We start from the raw sequence: 17,086 nt of genomic DNA on the forward strand, positions 1-17,086 counted from the left end.
AGAGCCCCAGTGTATCCTTCCTCGGTGACACAGGCACTTGGCTGTGGGTGTGCTCACCCACGTGGAGGCCATCAGTTATCCTCCATTGTGGCTCCCTGCTTCTTCGCCCTGGGCCAGGGTATCTCATCAACTCCAGTTTGCTAGGCCATGCGCACCCGGATTTACCAGTCTCTGCCTCAGTGCAGGGGGAGGGAGTGGGGTCACCAGCATGCACAGCCATCTGTAGGTGTTGTATTTGAACTCAGGTCCCCATGCTCGCCTAGAAAGCTCTCTTAGGAGCTGAGCTTCTCCCTGCCCCTCTTTCTGACAGGGTTTCTCTGTGTAGCCCTAGCTGTCCTGAAACTCACAAGAGATCCAACTGCCTCTGCCTCCAGGGTGCCGGGATTAAAGGCATGAACCACTGTCTGGATACTTGGAACCCTTTCTTGGTGACAATTTACCAAGTGATGATCTCTAACCCATGAACCCAAACAGAGCAGATCATAGGGGCTGGAGGGTCAGGATGGCTCAGTGGTTACAGTACCCTCTGTCCCTGTAGAGGACCCAGGTTCAGTTCCCAGCATCCACGAGGGGGTCACAGCTGCCCCTAACTCCAGCTCCAAGGATGCGGCGCCCTCACAGACATGAATGCAGGGAAAACATCAGTGCGCATAAAATAAGATTAAATTATTTTAAGAAAAGGGAACTAGGTATGCACACAAAGATAAATGTGATCGGGCACGATGGCACATGCCTGTGACCTCAGCACTGGTATGGTCAAGGCTCATGGGGTTGTGGCCCTGAGCTGAAAGAGGAACTTTGACCTCACTGGGCCACACGGGGGCCCCTTGTCTGTGCCGTGAACTCCTGGGGTGGGGACAGAGGCCCAGATAGGAGAGTTTCGGTGGATAACGCTATAACCCCAATCAACTAGTAAACGGAGACTTTGACCCTCCCCTCGCAGCCTTATCTCAAGGCTGGGCGGTCAGGCAGGGACGGGGACAGGAACACATGCAGCACAGCCCTGGCTTTTAAGTTGCCTTTGTTATTAATGCACCGACTGAGCACTGACTGGAAGGTGGGAAAACACTTCTCAGGTTTGTGAGTTAGTTCACCCTTAGGGGACTCAGATTGGCCCCCCCAACAGGGAGCTTACCTGCCTGAGCTGGGGGGGGGGGGGTGTCCCAGGTTCCACCCCAGCACTGTAAAACAGCAAACATCACACATGGCGTTCACATGTATAGCAGCAGAGGCTGGTGCTTGGTATACAGCAGGCAGACTGTTAATGCTTATTCCTCAGCTGCCAGGAGCCTGATTGACAGCAGGGGCTCCATAACTATCTATATACAAACTACATATAATGTCTGGTATACAGCAGGCACAGCATTCATGTTTGGCACACGTAGTAATATGTGAAAAACACCCAGTTTATATACCCTATACTGAAGGTGACAGTTTCATATGCGTGTTCCCTTGAAGCCTGGTATACAGTAGATGTGATATTAATACCTGAGCTACAGCAGGCTGCCGCATCAACGCATACTCTCCAGCAAGCGTTTTGTTCATACTTGTTACTTGCGTGATATTCGGCGAGTGCTGCACTGTATACAGTAGGACAGGCCTGCTTAAGAATGGATGAGCGAGGGCTAGAGAGATGGCTCAGTGGTTAAGAGCTCTGACTGTCCTCTTCCAAAGGGCCTGAGTTCAATTCCCAGCAACCACGTGGTGGCTCACAACCATCTGTAATGGGATCTGATTCCCTATTCTGGTGTGTCTGAAGACAGCCATATACATTAAATAAATAATATTTAAAATTTTAAAAAGGAATAGATGAGCGACCCTAGTCAGGGCGTTTTCTCACATCCACAGGCGGTGATGGCTTCTGTGGGCGCTCCCTCCAGGCGAAAATTGCAGACTCTCTTCTCGCCTCGCGTTCCCTGCACAGCTTCGGGGAGCCGAGAGGAACCGAGAGGAGCCGAGAGGAGCCGAGCGCAACCGAGAGCAACCGAGCGGTGCCTCCCCGTGCCGAAAAGAGCCGAGTGTAGCCGAGCGGCACTTCCCCGAGCCGAGAAGAGCTTCGCTTCCCGAAAGGAACCGAAATCGGGCGGCCGAGTCCTCCCCATTCCCACAATGCTCGGCGTCCGCGCCCAGCTGCGGGCCGCTCAACCCCTTCCCACGTCGACGCAACCCAAGGTGCGCCTGCGCTGCGCCCTCCAGACCCCGCCCCCGAGTAGCGAGGCTCCGCCTCCGGGTGATTCTAGAGTCCTGTCCCTGCGGCGCGCGCGCGCGCAGCCTTGCGGCCCCTCCCATTGGCCGCGCCGCCTGCCCGTCGCGGGGCCCGTGGCAGCGCTTCAGGTCGTCGGGCGCCGGCGCTCGGTGGCGACGGCTGCGGGTGGCGGCAGCGGCGGCAGCTGCGCTGCACGGCGCGGACGGTGGACGCGCCTCTGGGGCCGGGCCAGGCCTTCGGGGAACTGGGACGAGGCAGGGCCGTGCCGGCGGCGGCCGGGGGACCGCGACGATGACTCTGGAGTCCATGATGGCGTGTTGCCTGAGCGACGAGGTGAAGGAGTCGAAGCGCATCAACGCGGAGATCGAGAAACAGCTGCGGCGAGACAAGCGCGACGCCCGGCGCGAGCTCAAGCTGCTGCTTCTCGGTGAGCTACGTCTCCGAGCTGTGGGACCTCTGTCACTGGGACCCGGTGGGTGCACGGGGCATCCGGGCCTTGCCGGGGTCTCCGCGCGCGCAGGGCGCTGTACCCGCCGCGGTCTCTGGTCTCCGGCTAGTAGCGCGCGGTGACAGCGGGGCGCGACCCTTCCAGACCACAGCCCACGGCCGGTCGGGCCACCCCGGGTGTCCTCGGGGCAACTGGTCAGCGCGTCCTGCAGCGGTCAGCCCTTCCGGGATTGCTGCACCCTGAGCGGTGCAGGTGGCTTGGGCCTGTGGTGGCCAGCTTCTTCCATGTGGTCTCCTGGGCTTAGCCTGTGCGACCCTTTGTGGCCAGCCTCTGTTATCCAGGCCTTGGATTCATTCGGGGTCAGCCTCCTGCCTCTGATATCCGAGGCCAGTTGGCCACGTCGGACCCCAGGGCCCTGGGAGACTTGCTTTCTGTCACTCCTGAGAATTCTTGTACAGAGCTTGCCCCTGGCCCTGCTGCACTAAGTAGACTCTCATTTCCATTGTCCCTAGATCGCCTCGGGTGAACCCTTTAAGCTGTCTTGCCCCCCATGATACCCCTTTGGCTTCCAGGTTCCCCAAGACAGTTCCCAAGGGTTACACCCTCTTCTCAACCTCCAAAGGGTCCTGCTTTGCTCTTGGCTTGTTCTTTTCCTGGGTACTCCCCAGTCTCCCTCTGTGTTCCTTCCATAGAGCCTCTGAATTCTTCCACATTGGAGCTGGGTGCAGGAGAGTGGGTGGCTTTTCTTCTTTGGGCTTCTGTTGCGCCTGAGCTCAGTAGGTTGACAGCAGTCAGCCTTGCAGGCTCCCTTCCCCTGTCCTGCCTCCTGGGGGTCGTCTCCCCAGCCCACCCACCCCAGGGAACTCAACATATGTCTGTCACTCCCTGGAGTTCTGACTCCTCAAGGCCCACCTGTTGCTGGGAGCCAGGGAGCCAAGGTCCTCTTGTTGTCACCCTAAATAAGAGCCCAAAATGAGGGCAGGGTGGCCTGGGCCCTGCGGGGGTTTACAAAACAGACTGGGCAGCTCTGCCTGCCCCTCCCAGTTCCCTGGTGAGCTGCAGTCCAGGGACCCAAGACAAAGGGTGGCCTTGGAGAACCTGAGGAAAGGACTGTGGGAGCCTTTGACTAGAAGGGATGGAGGGCAGTGACAGTTGAACTGTCCCATGGGAGGGGTCAGCACATGTTCTCTTCTGTTGCTGTGGCCCATGTGGTTCTCAGGGTCATGGGGCCTTGGTTCCTTCTCCCCAACATGGTGGGATTCCTCAAAATCTATGCAGATTTCCAGGAAGGGAGGGATAAGAAGAGGACAGAGCAGTCCAGAGCAAACAGCAGTAGCCCCAAGGTAGCCATCTAGGGGGCACAGTGTGGCCCTAGCTGACCTTTGTAGAGGTTCAGCAGCTTTCTGGTGGGCTCAGTGGTAGAAGCTGCCAGGTAAGGGTGACATTGGGTGACTGAGCCCAATGATGTGTCATCCCAGCTCTGTTCTGTCTCCAAAGCTGGCTTTGAAGTCCCCTCGGATTCAGGAGTGCTCCCTGGCCCTCTGTGCTGTGACCAGGCTAAGCTGACCAGCAGCTAAAGGGCCTTGCATTGACCTGCACACAGCACCATGCCTCTACCCTAGGTGATTGGATTCTTAGCTGCCACCTGTGCCCTCAGGGCACCTGTCTGCAGTCACACCCTTCCACAGGAGTCTGGGAATTACTTTATAAGAGCAGAAGGATAAAGGGAGACAGGAGTGAGCTTTGGGCACTGCTCAGGTCTTGCTGTGAGGGCTTCCTGGAGGAGGTGACCATGACCTTGGTTCTCTGGCAGTTTGTTTGTTCCAGGTATTGGGGGTGGCGGTTCTGTGAGACCTGCTCCAACCTCCTGCCTGCAGCCTCACGGTCGCACTGTCCCTCATTTCACATCAGCTGTCTGGATAGGGTGGAGACCCTGTGCCCCACTGCCTGAGGTGGAAGCAGGCCAGGATTGCTGTCCTGGAGCCTGCCCTCCGGAGCAGGCAGGGTTCCCGCCACATACCCTGAGTGGTCCCTTCGGGGAGAGCCCCACTCTGTGTACAGGATTCTGACCTCTTTGTCCAGGTTTGAAGCCACCACCCTCATACTGGGACTGCATCTGTGAGGAACGGTCCAGTCTGGGAGTTTTGTGTTCTGTCCTGTTCTGCCAGTCCCTGTGTGTCCTGGAGAGAGTGTTCAGCCAGGCAAACAGTTGACTACTGGCTTGTTCTCAGGGTGGGCGTCCTGGTCACTGCAGGGTAATGAGCTGCATCCCTAGACATCACTCAGTGTACCCAGGCTTAGACACCCCACCTTGAGCCATCCATGGTGGTAACTGATATAAAATAACCTGCAGAACTAACTGGAGGCCAGTGCAAGTTCTCAGAGCTGAGGCTACACAGGACTTTGTGCCCCTTTCCTGTAGGGTGACACTCAGGTGGCTCAAGTAGTGAGCAGTGATGGTATAGGGTGACACTCAGGTGGCTCAAGTAGTGAGCATTGATGGTATGGGACTAGCAGGAGCGGCCTTTCCGGCTGACACAGATTCCAGCTCCACACTCAGTACAGCTGTTCAGACGTCCCAGTGGCTCAGACTCTGCAGACCCTAGGGGCCTCTGCCTCCCTGTATGGCTCCAGGCTAGAGCAGAGCAGTGCTGTCACTGGGGGGCCAGGCTCCCAGAACTCTCGCTTGGAAATCCCTGTCCCTTAGGCTGGGCAGGGCTGGGCCCGGCTTTCTAAATAAAGCAGGAGGTTGGCTCCCAGCTTCCTGTCCCGAGCCCGTGGGCTGGGCGGCCAAAGGCCGGGGATCCGGCGGGGGTGGCCCAAGGGTTGGGCCTGACTTCTGCCCTGGGAAGGAGGCCTCAGCTGGCTCCCTGCTTGTTGCTTCTGTCTCCAGACCCTGGTGGCTTCAGGTCATCCCTAGAGGCCAAGGATGCACCGCCCCTCCCTATGAGGTCCTTAACTGATTCCTAGCAAGACGTATTCCATCCCCAGCACCACACAAACCAGGTGTTTAGGGTGCAGGCCGGGGTGCAGGCAGGAAGATCAGGAGTTCAAGATCATCTCAGGCTATATAGGGAGTTTGAGCCCAGCCTGGGCAACATAAGACCCTGTCTCCAAAGGAGGGAACAGGTTGTATCTCTAAGGACTTGGAGTTTCCACCAGTACAGTGCTGTCCCTACTCTGGTGAGGCCTATCCTGAGTCTAAGGTGGCTGGAGCAGTGGTGACCTGCATGGGTTTGCCTTTTTCTCTACAGAGGACCCTCTTGCTCCAGCTGGCACACAGTACCGGTGGCTCTGCCACGGACAGGCTGTGTGGCCCTAGGGGCATGGTGAATACAGAGAGCGAGGTCAGCCCTTTGTCGGCCACTGACTTGGTGCCTTCAGGAGCCACTCAATGTCCCCCGGAGTTCCCGGGATAGTCAGATGTCATGGAGGGACGGACAGCAGGCTGGGGATAACAGCCGAGGCAGGGCAGGGCTGAGTGTCTGCAGGAGCCGAGTTGCATTCCGTGGCCCTGTACAGTGCACAGCATGTAGATGACCAAGTGTGAACAGGGCGGGGCTTCACCATTCAGCATCCCCGCTGTCCCATGTAGCCACCATGTTTGCAGGTCCATGCCTCAGTTTCCCTAGGGCTAGGTGGCTTTAGAGCTGGGGCGCCTGTGTCCACTCATTGCTGGGGATGTTTTTGCTGTTTCCTTGGTGGCTGCGCCATCACACACGGGCCTCTTCTTAGTGTGAGTGCTGGGCACATTGCTCCTGATTGTTCCCTGCAGGCCATTGTGCAGCATCTCCACCCTCTACCCACTGTGCCAGGACTCCCCCCCCCCCCCCCAGTGTGATGGTCACACCTGTCCTCAACATGCTTCTGGGCTGGAATCAAGGCGCCCATTGTCCCCATGCTGTGGCCCCTGCTTGGCACAGGGCACCCACACTGTGGGCTGTGCTGTTCTTATGGGCTGCCCTTTGGCCAATGGAATCAACTGCCTGCTGTGTACAAGGGACAACCTGGGCAACCCCACAGGCCCTCAGCCAGAGGGATGGGACATGCTATGGGCTGTGTGTAAGGCAGCGTGGCACCCACTACAGTGTGCCCTGCACTCTGGCGTGTTCTTGGAGACTCCACACCAGTACCCATAGCAGTGTCCCTAGATCTGTGCTCAGGGTGTCATGCTGCCAACTGCAAGGGTTCTCTGTCTTTATTACAGTGTGGTGCCGGTGTCCCCAGACTCCCCCTCTGCAGGGGACTGACCACACTGGCTTCTGGGTCACCACAAGGTCTGAGGGTGGCTGAGTGACAGAATGTGGTCACTCTAGGGGACAGGGTGATGTTGCTTCATGGCCATCCTCCAGGTCATGGCTCCACATGGTCAGCAGTGGTCCCCTGCCATGGGTAGCTGTCTTCAGAGTTGGGCCTGCCCACCATTGACAGCGCTGACCCCAGGCCTGGCATGGCAGTGACACTATGGCTGGTGGGGACAGCCCTTGTCATGGGTGTCAGCACAGCTCTGTAATGAGGGCTGACATACCAAGGTCTGCACTCACCCTAGTAACCTGGTTTGTGCCCACAGGTGTCCGGAAGGGCCATGTGGTGGACACAGGGGACTGGCACAGCACTGTGTGGACTCAGGAGCCTGACAAGCATCATTGAGTGTTACAGGGGAGGGGACCCGGCCCTTTGCAGGGGTTCTGGGCCTTGCCTAGAGGAGGAACAGGGTTTTGTTTTCTGCCTTGTAGCCTGAGCTGGCTCACAGCCACTATGTAGCTGGTGGTGACCTTGAGTTTGAGTCTCCTGCGTCCACCTGGAGCCGGTGCTGGGGTGACAGGTTCTCCCCTGAGCCGGGTGTATGGAGTGCTGGAGCTGGGACTCGGTGCCCAGTGGGTACTCTACCTCTCAGCTGCGGCTTACACGCTGGTTTCACACTTCCCACACACAGTGCAGGTTTGCTCCACACCTTCCCTCCAGAGGTGTAAATCAGGGAGGCTGAACCTTCAGACTGCCTGGGTGTGGTGCATGCCTTTGATCCCAGCACTGAGGAGGCAGAGCCAGGTAGACCTGTGAGTTCTGGGTCAGCCTGGGCTACAGAGTGAAATCCTGTCCAAAAAGGATCTTGAACGAAACCTTCCACCAGGTGGACAAGCAAACCTTTGCTGTCAACCAGTGTCAGCTATGGACTGAGTCGCGGAGCCTGGTGCCTGTGCCGAATGATGTGTGGAGGCAAGGCAAGGTCACAGCAGGCGTCTCTGGTTCTGTGGAGTTTCATAAAGGCCTGAGGTAGCCCAGTGCACCGAGTGCAGCTACTCAGTGAGGTGTAGAAGGCTCACTTTGGCTGCTGTACAGTAGGTGATACACGTCCTATCTATCAGCCACTAGTGTGGCCTGTGGCCCTCTGAGGCCATCAGTGTCCACACCTTGGGCTCCCTGGGAGACTTTGCTACCAGCCTGGAGATAAGATCATGGTGGTAAGTCCAGAGGCTAATGTATGTGGCCTGTGACTGCTGGTGGCAACTGCCACTGGGTAGCTGTGACTTTGACTACCCAGGGCTGTCACGAGACAGGACCAGGCCTTACAGCCGCAGCACACAGGTGTGCGCAGGCCTGTCAGCCAGCCACTTCACTGCTCCTTGACTCAGTTCCCTGAAGTGGACCTCAGTGACAGTTCTGTAACTGAGTCTGTGGGTGCTGTGGTAGCTTGGGCTCTACACCAGCCCAGAGGTGACACTTCCTCCCCTGACTCTTATTTTAAGTTGGGGTCTGAGTGTCTGAGGCTCACATGGGAGGGGGTGAGCTTGGTAGATACAAGTGTAGCTCTGCCTCCTCCAGGTCCGAGCCTGCTCCCCAGGTCAGGAGGGCTTCCCGTCTCACCTTCCCTCACTACACTGCAGGTTCTGCCACCTGCAGCCATCTGGCCACCTTGTGGGGCAGCGCTGACTCCCATACCGCCTGCATTAAAACACTGAGTCCAGATGTGAGTGCCAGGACAGGGCAACACAGCTCCAGTCTACATGCATCCAACCTCATTCACCCACCTACACAGCTAGCATATATCCACCCACCCACATACCCATTCATCTATCTATTCATCCATCCATCCACCCATCCACCCACCACCTATCCACCCACCCAATAACCCACCCATTCACCCAACCACCCACCCATCTATCTAACCACCCACCCACCCATCCATCTACCCTCCCACCTACCCACCCACTCACCCATCCACCACCCATCTATCCACCCACTCATCTAACCACCCACTCACCCATCTAACCACCCACCCATCCACCCATCTATCTACCCTCCCACCTACCCACCCACCAATCTACCCACCCACTCACCCATCCACCCACCCATCTATCCACTCACCCTCCCACCTACCCACCCACCCACCAATCTACCCACACACTCACCCATCCACCCACCCACACACTACCCACTCACCACCCACTCACCCATCTAACCACCCACCCTCCCACTCACCCATCCACCCACCCATCTACCCACACACTCACCCATCCACCCACCCACCACCCACTCACCACCCACCCACCCATCTACCCACACACTCACCCATCCACGCATCAATTCTTCTGCCCCCTCACATGTATTCATTTATCCCTTCTTCCAACCATCTGTTTATCCACTGGTCTGACTGCCCCTCCTTTACAGCATCTTCTTCCTTGTCCTGCCATCCTCCTAGGGTGGAGGCTCAGTCCCTCTGTGTCCTCTCGCTCTAGGTGGGAACTCTGATCAACCTATTTTAGTCTGGCTGGTGGCCACCCTTTCTCGCCGTCTACTTGGTGCTAGCACAGCATGGCCCCTGTTAGTGGTGCAGTGGGCTTGCTGTGTGATGTACCAGCTTCAGCCTTGTCCTCCTCCATGGGTACCTCTGACTTTCAGGGAACACCTGCAGGAAGATGCCTGCAGAACTCCAACATCACGACACCCAGCACAGACCCTGCTGAGGACTGCAGGGTACATGGCTTCAGTGGCTGTCCAGAGCATGCGTGTATAGTGCTGGTGTCAGTCTGTGGACTCGGAGCTGTGAAACAGATTAGTGCGGTCAGACCTCCTAGGAACACCATGCCCAGCATCCTCAGGAAAGGCACCAGCTGGGTGTTCTTTAACTGTTGCTTTGTGATCCATTGATACCCCAGGGTCCTTAGTACTGCCTGCTGCCAGCCCACAGATGAACTGTGACTCCACCCTAAGCAGGCAAGGGATGGGGTATCTGTGGTGAGAGCCAGGAAGAGGGACGCCGGCCCTTTTGGCTCCTTAACGTCACTCCTGTCTCTGCCCATGGACACTGGGTATCATGTTGGGTCCTAGGCATGACTCGGGTGTGGTGCATGGGGATCCTGAGCCTGTGTCCAGCCCCAGAGCTGGCTGACCAGACATAACAGTGGCAGACTTGGCTTCCAGAGACATGGCCACACACGGTGGCATGGCCCAGCCGGATACTAATCTGAGTTGCACCTTGTCCCTGACACATGCTGTTTGGTTGTAGTCAAGTGCCCCAGGGTGGCCTGAAGCCCAGGCTAGGCAGGCCTAGCTTGTTGACTAGCAGCCTGAGCTCCCGGCCTTCCTTGGTCTGCGCCTGTTGTTGTAGGTCCCCCTTCTCTACCCTGTATTGTGGCTCCTCGTCTTTTGGCAACTGCTTGCCTGCCTGCTGCATCCTCTGGCAATGTGGTTGGCTGAGCTCAGTGGGCCAAGGGCAGGACACTGGGACCTGCTGACTGTAGGCGAGGGCTCACTGATGAGAGAGGTGTGACGCCCATGTTGTCTCTCTGAGCACAACTCACACAAGCATGGACGTTTTAGTAATTTTTCACGCTTTATTTAACTTTTTAAACCTTGTATGTGTTGGGTTGTGCACATGAGTACAGTACCTGTGGTGGCCAGAACAGGGTGACAGACATTCTGGAGCTATAATTCCAGCTGCCTGACTTGGGAGATGGGAACCCAACCCAGGTCCTCTGCAAGAGGAGCAAGCCTTACCCCTGAGCCATCTCTTGAGCCTTGGGTTTTAATATTTAAAAGCTGTAACTCCAAAAGAGATATAAACTCTAAGGAGGACTATGCAGGGCGCGGGGAGATTCTAGGTCAGGCTCTACTCCTGACCACGCCCCCTTAGCCCCTCACTGCGGGGATTCTGGGCGGGGCTCCACTCCTGACCACGCCCCTTAACCCTCACTGCGGGGATTCTGGGCGGGGCTCCACTCCTGACCACGCCCCTTAACCCTCACTGCGGGGATTCTGGGCGGGGCTCCACCCTGACCACGCCCCCAGCCCCCTCACTGGGCGATTCTAGGTGGGGGTTCTGCCTGTGAACGACAGCCCTAGTCCTACTTTATACTTGTATTTTATTTTTGGCATGTGAGCATTTATCATGTTTGTGTCCCTACAGATGCGTGTGTGCATATTATGTGGAGGCCAGAGGTTAGCTGTTCCTCACTTTACTGAGCACAATCGTGCTCGTTCAGCTAGGTCAGCTGTGGAGTCCCTATATGCCCTAAGCACTGACTTACAGGTGGGCACCCCACCCTCATCTCTCAGGTTTCTTGTGTGCTTGGGCCCCCATGCCGATGCAGCCCTCAGCTGTCAGCTGTGTACACAGATGTGAATGTGTGCCGTAGGCAGGGGCACTCGTGCTGGAGAGTTTTTTCTTTCTTTTCTTAAAAGACAGGGTCTCACTATATAGTCCTAGCTAGCCTGAACCTCCGCGTAGACCAGGCTGGCCACAAGACAGTATTGTTGATTGCTGACCTAACACCTAGAGTTTTGGAATTTGGGACCCTTTCAGATTTGGATGTCTCTCATGTCCCCAACATTTGGGACCAGCGTGTGTAGCCTGTAGAGAAGCAGCTTCAGAGCCACAGGCCTAGGGAGTGTCTGCCCACTCTGCAGTTTCTGTGTGGGGTCTTGGGAGAGCCACATGCACAGCAGGTGGCTGTAAGCATGGCCTCAGGCCCACTGCCTAAGGCCCAGCAACCTCTCTTGGTGTAGCCCTGGGCATTTCCCTCAGGTGTAGGAGGTGTAGGTAGGGTCCGAGAGCAGGGTTAGGGTGACCAAGTGAGCACCCTCTATGCAGACTGTATGTGGTGGCTGCACGGTGTCAGAGGGAAATATCAACTGACCTCAGGGGACCATCACGGCTGACACAGAGACTGATGGCAAGACGCCTGGTGCTGCTGGTATCTGAGGGGCTACTGTGCTTTCAGCCATGGACGGGCTCAGACTCAGGGCCTGTCTGCGGCAGCTGGGGAGCAGGCAGCACCCTGAGCTGCACCCCGTGTTGTCAGGTGGGAGGCAAGCAGGATCCCTTGGGTGGGCAAGCTTGCAGTACGTTTGAGGGTGGCTGGTTTATAGTGCCCATAGTAGGTGGGCAGGCGTTTGGGGCTTGAGGTGAAGGCACATAAATGGTCTGCAGGCACTGGCGAGAGCGGGAAGAGCACCTTCATCAAGCAGATGCGCATCATCCATGGCGCCGGCTACTCGGAGGAGGACAAACGCGGCTTCACAAAGCTGGTGTACCAGAACATCTTCACCGCCATGCAGGCTGTGGTGCGCGCTATGGACACGCTCAAGATCCGCTACAAGTATGAGCAGAACAAGGTGAGGGCCGGGCTGGGGCTAAGGGGCGGGGCCTGCTGGGCGGGGTCTGCAGGAAGGGCCCGTCCCCCCAGAGGGCGGGGCCTAGTAGGGGAGAAGCTGGGAGTACAGCTAAGGACCACTAATGGGAGGGTGCCAACTAGCTGTGGGTGTCATTATCGCCTGGCCTCCTGCAGACCCGTGCCCATTGGGCTTCACTGTTGCTGTTGTTGCTGCTGCTGCTGCTGAAGTAGTATTTTGAAATAGAGCTATTTATTCTTTGAGAATTTCATGTATTTCGAACTTAGTATTTCCCCTCCCCCACTTTTTCTTAATCCTTCCCCACCAGGCTGTATGTTCTTATTATGTACATATGTACGTATGTATATATGTACATATGTATGTATGTATGTATGTATGTATGTATGTATGTACATATGATGAGGCTCAGGGTTCTGGCACTCTTAGGCCTGAGCTGGCACTTCCTCACCCTTCTGCTTTAGAAACAGGGTCTTCTTGCTCAGGATCTTCAAGCTCCAGTCTGGCCTGGAACTTTCCATCCCCCTGCCTCCGTCTCCCAAGGGCCAGGGATTGTCGTAAGAACTTTACTCAGATCATGGGGACCTGAGGAGTCCCCGTGTCAAATTGGAGTCCTGTGGTTCTGGGTGTGGATGTATGGGGCACCTTGGCTCACACTTGCCCTGCCCTGGGGTCTGCAGTGTCCTGACAGTGGATGCTGTGTGGCCCCTTTTAGCCTCATGTCCTGTTGGTGCGGGGGAGGTGGGTGGGGCCTGGGAAGGTAGGGCTCTTCCCACTTAGAGACAGGCAGGTGTGTGGGAGCTGCCCCGCCAGGGCTCAGCAAGGCCCAGGCAGCCCAGTGCATGTTGGGTACTGTGTGAATGGTGTAGAGCCACAGACCTTATCAGACTGGGAGCCATGTCTGCTAGTAGCCCAGGACAGAGGCCACCTTAACAAGGCTACAGAGGAGGGACCCACAGTCAGGCTCTTGGGGGCTGTGTATTTACCGGCTCCTCTGACCTAGAGATGTGGAAGGGCCACCTTCTGGTGCTTTCAGGAAAGGGAGTCGACCTCAGCTTATGTGTGCCCTGTGCAGCAACTCCCCTTTCTGGGCCTCCAAGGAGCAGGTTCAGGGGCGGACTGGGTTCTTGTGGGTAGAGCATTTGCCTGGCTTGCATGAAGCCTGGGGTTCCATTCCCAGCACAAATAAATCCCAGCACATGGGTGATAGAGGTTGCAGGGTAAGTTCAAGGTCATCCTTGGCTACATCCTTAGGTCAGCCTGGGCTACACAAGACCTTGTTTCAAAATCAGAAAAGTAGAGAAATGGAAATGCAAATCTATGATCATCTCTCCCAGCCCTCACACCCACCCACACTGAGCGGTCAGAGGCTTTGTCTTCTAGAGACCATGGCTCCCCTCACTGCCCTGCCGGCTCTGTAGGCTCCTTGCTTGACCAGGGTCCCCCAGGAGTTCACAGTCCTACTCTCCCTCAGGCCAATGCACTCCTGATCCGGGAGGTTGATGTGGAGAAGGTCACGACTTTTGAGCATCAGTATGTGAACGCCATCAAGACACTGTGGAGTGACCCTGGTGTCCAGGAGTGCTACGATCGCAGGCGAGAGTTCCAGCTCTCTGACTCGGCTAAGTAGTGAGTGGGGCTGGCATGCATGGCTAACACAAGAGACATGGATGGGGTCAGAGTGGCCATGACCTAGCCCAAAGCCTTTCCACAGACTCATCACACACAGGGCAGGGCTGGCCTGACCACTCACTGCCTACATGCTGGCCTCAGAGAGACCAAAGCGAGGCTTAGAGAGCAGGGGCAACACTCAGGCTTCTCATCTGTCTCATGCCTGGCTGGGAAAAGAGCCCAGTCCTGGCCTGACCGGAGGGCCAACCGGGGCAGTGGAGACTTGAGGACATCTAGGAGACAGTCACAGCTCAGGGGAGCCTGTGATCGAGGAGTTGTTCCAGAGAGTCCCAGCTGATAGGGCACTCAGGACTGAGAAAGGCACCTGCATCAGTAGTGACCGTGAATTGAGCCTTCTGAGGTGTCCCCACGCCGTGGCTCTGGCTGTAGTGGGCCTCACTCTCCAGCTGTCTTTAGCACTGAATCTCTTCCTGCGATCTATTTGAGCCACCGGTAACTCCAGGCCAATGGAGACAGTGTGCTTTCACCACAGCCAGTACACAGCCAGGCCCTCAGCCCTTCCAGTGCCAAGTCCCTGTCTGTCTGTGGGTGTGGGGTGCTGTGCCATGTCCCAGGTGCCCACTGGCCCCAGTGGGCTCCTGAGCAGATACCTCTACATTGTAGCTACTTGACGGACGTGGACCGCATCGCTACAGTAGGCTACCTGCCCACCCAGCAGGATGTGCTGCGGGTACGTGTGCCCACAACTGGCATCATCGAGTACCCGTTTGACCTGGAGAACATCATCTTCAGGTGATGGTCTGAGCTCTGTGAGGCCTCAGGGAGCTGGCGGGAAGAGTGTGCAGGCTCCACTGTGACAGAGGGTGGGCGGCAGCAGGGACCCTGAGACTTAGAGTGGGGCTTTATGGACTCTGTTGAGGAACCTGTCAGGGCCCCTCCCTGGGACCCCTGTGAACCTGAAGAACACAAGACAAACCCTGCAGATGCATGGGGGATCGGGACGGGTGTGCTTTGCTCCCACTGAGAAGTTTCTCCCATGGACTCAAGAGGGCCAGGGTCAGACAGGAGGAGGTCAGGGCAGATTAGATGACGGTTGCCCCAGCTCCCCCTCGCCCTCCCCAGTGTCTAGTGGTGGCCACTGTCCTCCAGTCTTTGGCCTAAAGGCATGTTGTACCATCTCTACGCCCTCTTTCCTTAATCTTTTTTGTGATGCTGACCCCAGGGCAGAAACCTGTTCCTGTTCACAGCCTTTCCCAGGCGGCCATGCGTGTGAGCCTTCCACGTCCATCACTCCCTTTTCCTCGCTTCCCTGGGTGGCCTCTCAGACACGTGCTCCCTCAGCACTGATGCCACATCTCCCCAGAAGAGTGTCCATGCCCCCAACCTCCCAGCCGGGTGTTCTCCCCTTGGTCGCCACAGCTACTCCAGGGAGGGCAGAGACTGTGGGGCATAGTTTGGGACCACGTGGCCTGTGACCTCAAGTCTTGGCAGTGTGTGACCAGGTGAGCAGCCTCGTGGTCCTCAGGCCACTAGCAAGGAAGTCACAGGCAGAGGCTTTCACTGTCCTCGCACTTGATGCCAGCAACACGAGTGGTAGGGAAATGTCATGCGCCCCGACCTGCGCAGTAGTGTGTGGTCAGGAGCGATGTGGAGGTGAATAGGCAAACACTGCCCTCTGTCTGTACAAGGCCCTTGAGCATTTACAGAAACACCAGCCAGGTCATCCTGGCCTGCAGCCACCCGGGCCCTTAGGGATGGGGACAGGTTGCAGGCAGTGTCTAGAGTGGCTTGCCATCTCTCCCTAGGATGGTGGATGTGGGCGGGCAGAGGTCAGAGCGCAGGAAGTGGATCCATTGCTTTGAGAATGTCACGTCCATCATGTTCTTGGTGGCATTAAGCGAGTATGACCAGGTCCTGGTGGAGTCGGACAACGAGGTGAGGCAGGGACACACTCGGGGGCTGGCAGGGCTGGGGCAGGCAGGGCATGAGTGGCCCCTCACGCACTGTGTCTGCTCTAGAACCGCATGGAGGAGAGCAAGGCCCTGTTCCGCACAATCATCACCTACCCCTGGTTCCAGCACTCGTCTGTGATCCTCTTCCTCAACAAGAAGGACCTTCTGGAAGACAAGATCCTGCACTCACACTTGGTCGACTACTTCCCCGAGTTCGATGGTGAGCACTGTCCCAGGTCCCCACTCTCACCCCAAGGCCTGGATGCCACCAGGGTGGGTGCCCTGGAGGCCACTCACCAAACCACTCCTCTTCCTGCATGCAGGGCCACAGAGGGACGCACAGGCCGCCCGCGAGTTCATCCTGAAGATGTTTGTGGATCTGAACCCCGACAGCGACAAGATCATCTACTCGCACTTCACCTGCGCCACGGACACCGAAAACATCCGCTTCGTGTTTGCTGCCGTGAAGGACACCATCCTGCAGCTGAACCTGAAGGAGTACAATCTGGTGTGACCGACTGCGGCACCGCCAGGGCCAGCATCGGTCACCCAATCAAGGGACCTGGGCACAGGGGACTGGGGCTCGCCTCTCTTCCTGCTCACTTCTGTCCCTGTCCCTCAAGGGCAGAGTGGCCTCTTTTTGGCCTTGATTCCATGTGGCTTGAGGGTTTTTTTTTTTTTCCTAGAAAACAAAAAACAACAAAAAGAAAAAAGACGTGACCGACAGTGTGCCCTCCCCCACAGCCACGGGCTACTGAGATCAGGGCCACTGCAGCCCCAGCCCATGGTCCCGAGTTCAACTCCTCCCCCAGGAGGCTGGAGGCTTGGGGACCACGGACCACCCCTTTTCTAAGTTATTGATGTCCCATACGCCCTCAGGGTCTGCACCCTCTCTGCTCCCTAGACTCCAAGAAGTGGGGGTGGGCAGCCCCATGCCCACCCTGGGAAGTGCCTAATCGTTTGTGTTTTGTTTTTGTTTTTGAAGAAAAGAGAAATATTCTCCACTCTGACTTGGCAGGCAGGTGATACACTGCAGGGTCTAGTGACCATAACCCCCGTGTACCCCTGCTACAGGCAGGGCCTGGCCTTTGGTGAAGTGGGGATGGGGGAATTAAGTCCCCAAACACCCACTGCTCGCTGGCTTGCCTAGGAAAGGCCCTGGGAACCCTGAGGGGCTACGTAGAGTTGGGTGGCTGGAGGGGCTGCCCAAGTCTATGT

General features: G+C 57.0%; 1 protein-coding gene across 1 annotated transcript; it reads left to right on the forward strand.

Moving 5' to 3' along the window:
• Positions 1 to 2,265: 2,265 nt before the first annotated feature.
• On the forward strand, positions 2,266 to 16,609 carry Gna11 (G protein subunit alpha 11). The gene is made up of 7 exons (NM_031033.2): positions 2,266 to 2,633; positions 12,085 to 12,269; positions 13,759 to 13,913; positions 14,580 to 14,708; positions 15,722 to 15,851; positions 15,935 to 16,088; positions 16,192 to 16,609. The coding sequence occupies exons 1-7, from the start codon at positions 2,498 to 2,500 to the stop codon at positions 16,380 to 16,382; spliced, it is 1,080 nt and encodes a 359-aa protein (NP_112295.2). The 5' UTR covers positions 2,266 to 2,497; the 3' UTR covers positions 16,383 to 16,609.
• The last annotated feature ends 477 nt before the right edge of the window (positions 16,610 to 17,086 follow it).

This window comes from Rattus norvegicus, chromosome 7, assembly GCF_036323735.1.
Source record: "Rattus norvegicus strain BN/NHsdMcwi chromosome 7, GRCr8, whole genome shotgun sequence".
Lineage (NCBI taxonomy): Eukaryota > Metazoa > Chordata > Mammalia > Rodentia > Muridae > Rattus > Rattus norvegicus.

Bases quoted from the DNA above. Each gene is read 5' to 3' on its own strand.
- Gna11 (NM_031033.2), top strand. From the start codon at position 2,498: ATGACTCTGGAGTCCATGATGGCGTGTTGCCTGAGCGACGAGGTGAAG. The intron at 14,709-15,721 runs GTGATGGTCTGA...ATCTCTCCCTAG, and splicing joins CTGGAGAACATCATCTTCAG to GATGGTGGATGTGGGCGGGC. The intron at 16,089-16,191 runs GTGAGCACTGTC...TCCTGCATGCAG, and splicing joins CTACTTCCCCGAGTTCGATG to GGCCACAGAGGGACGCACAG.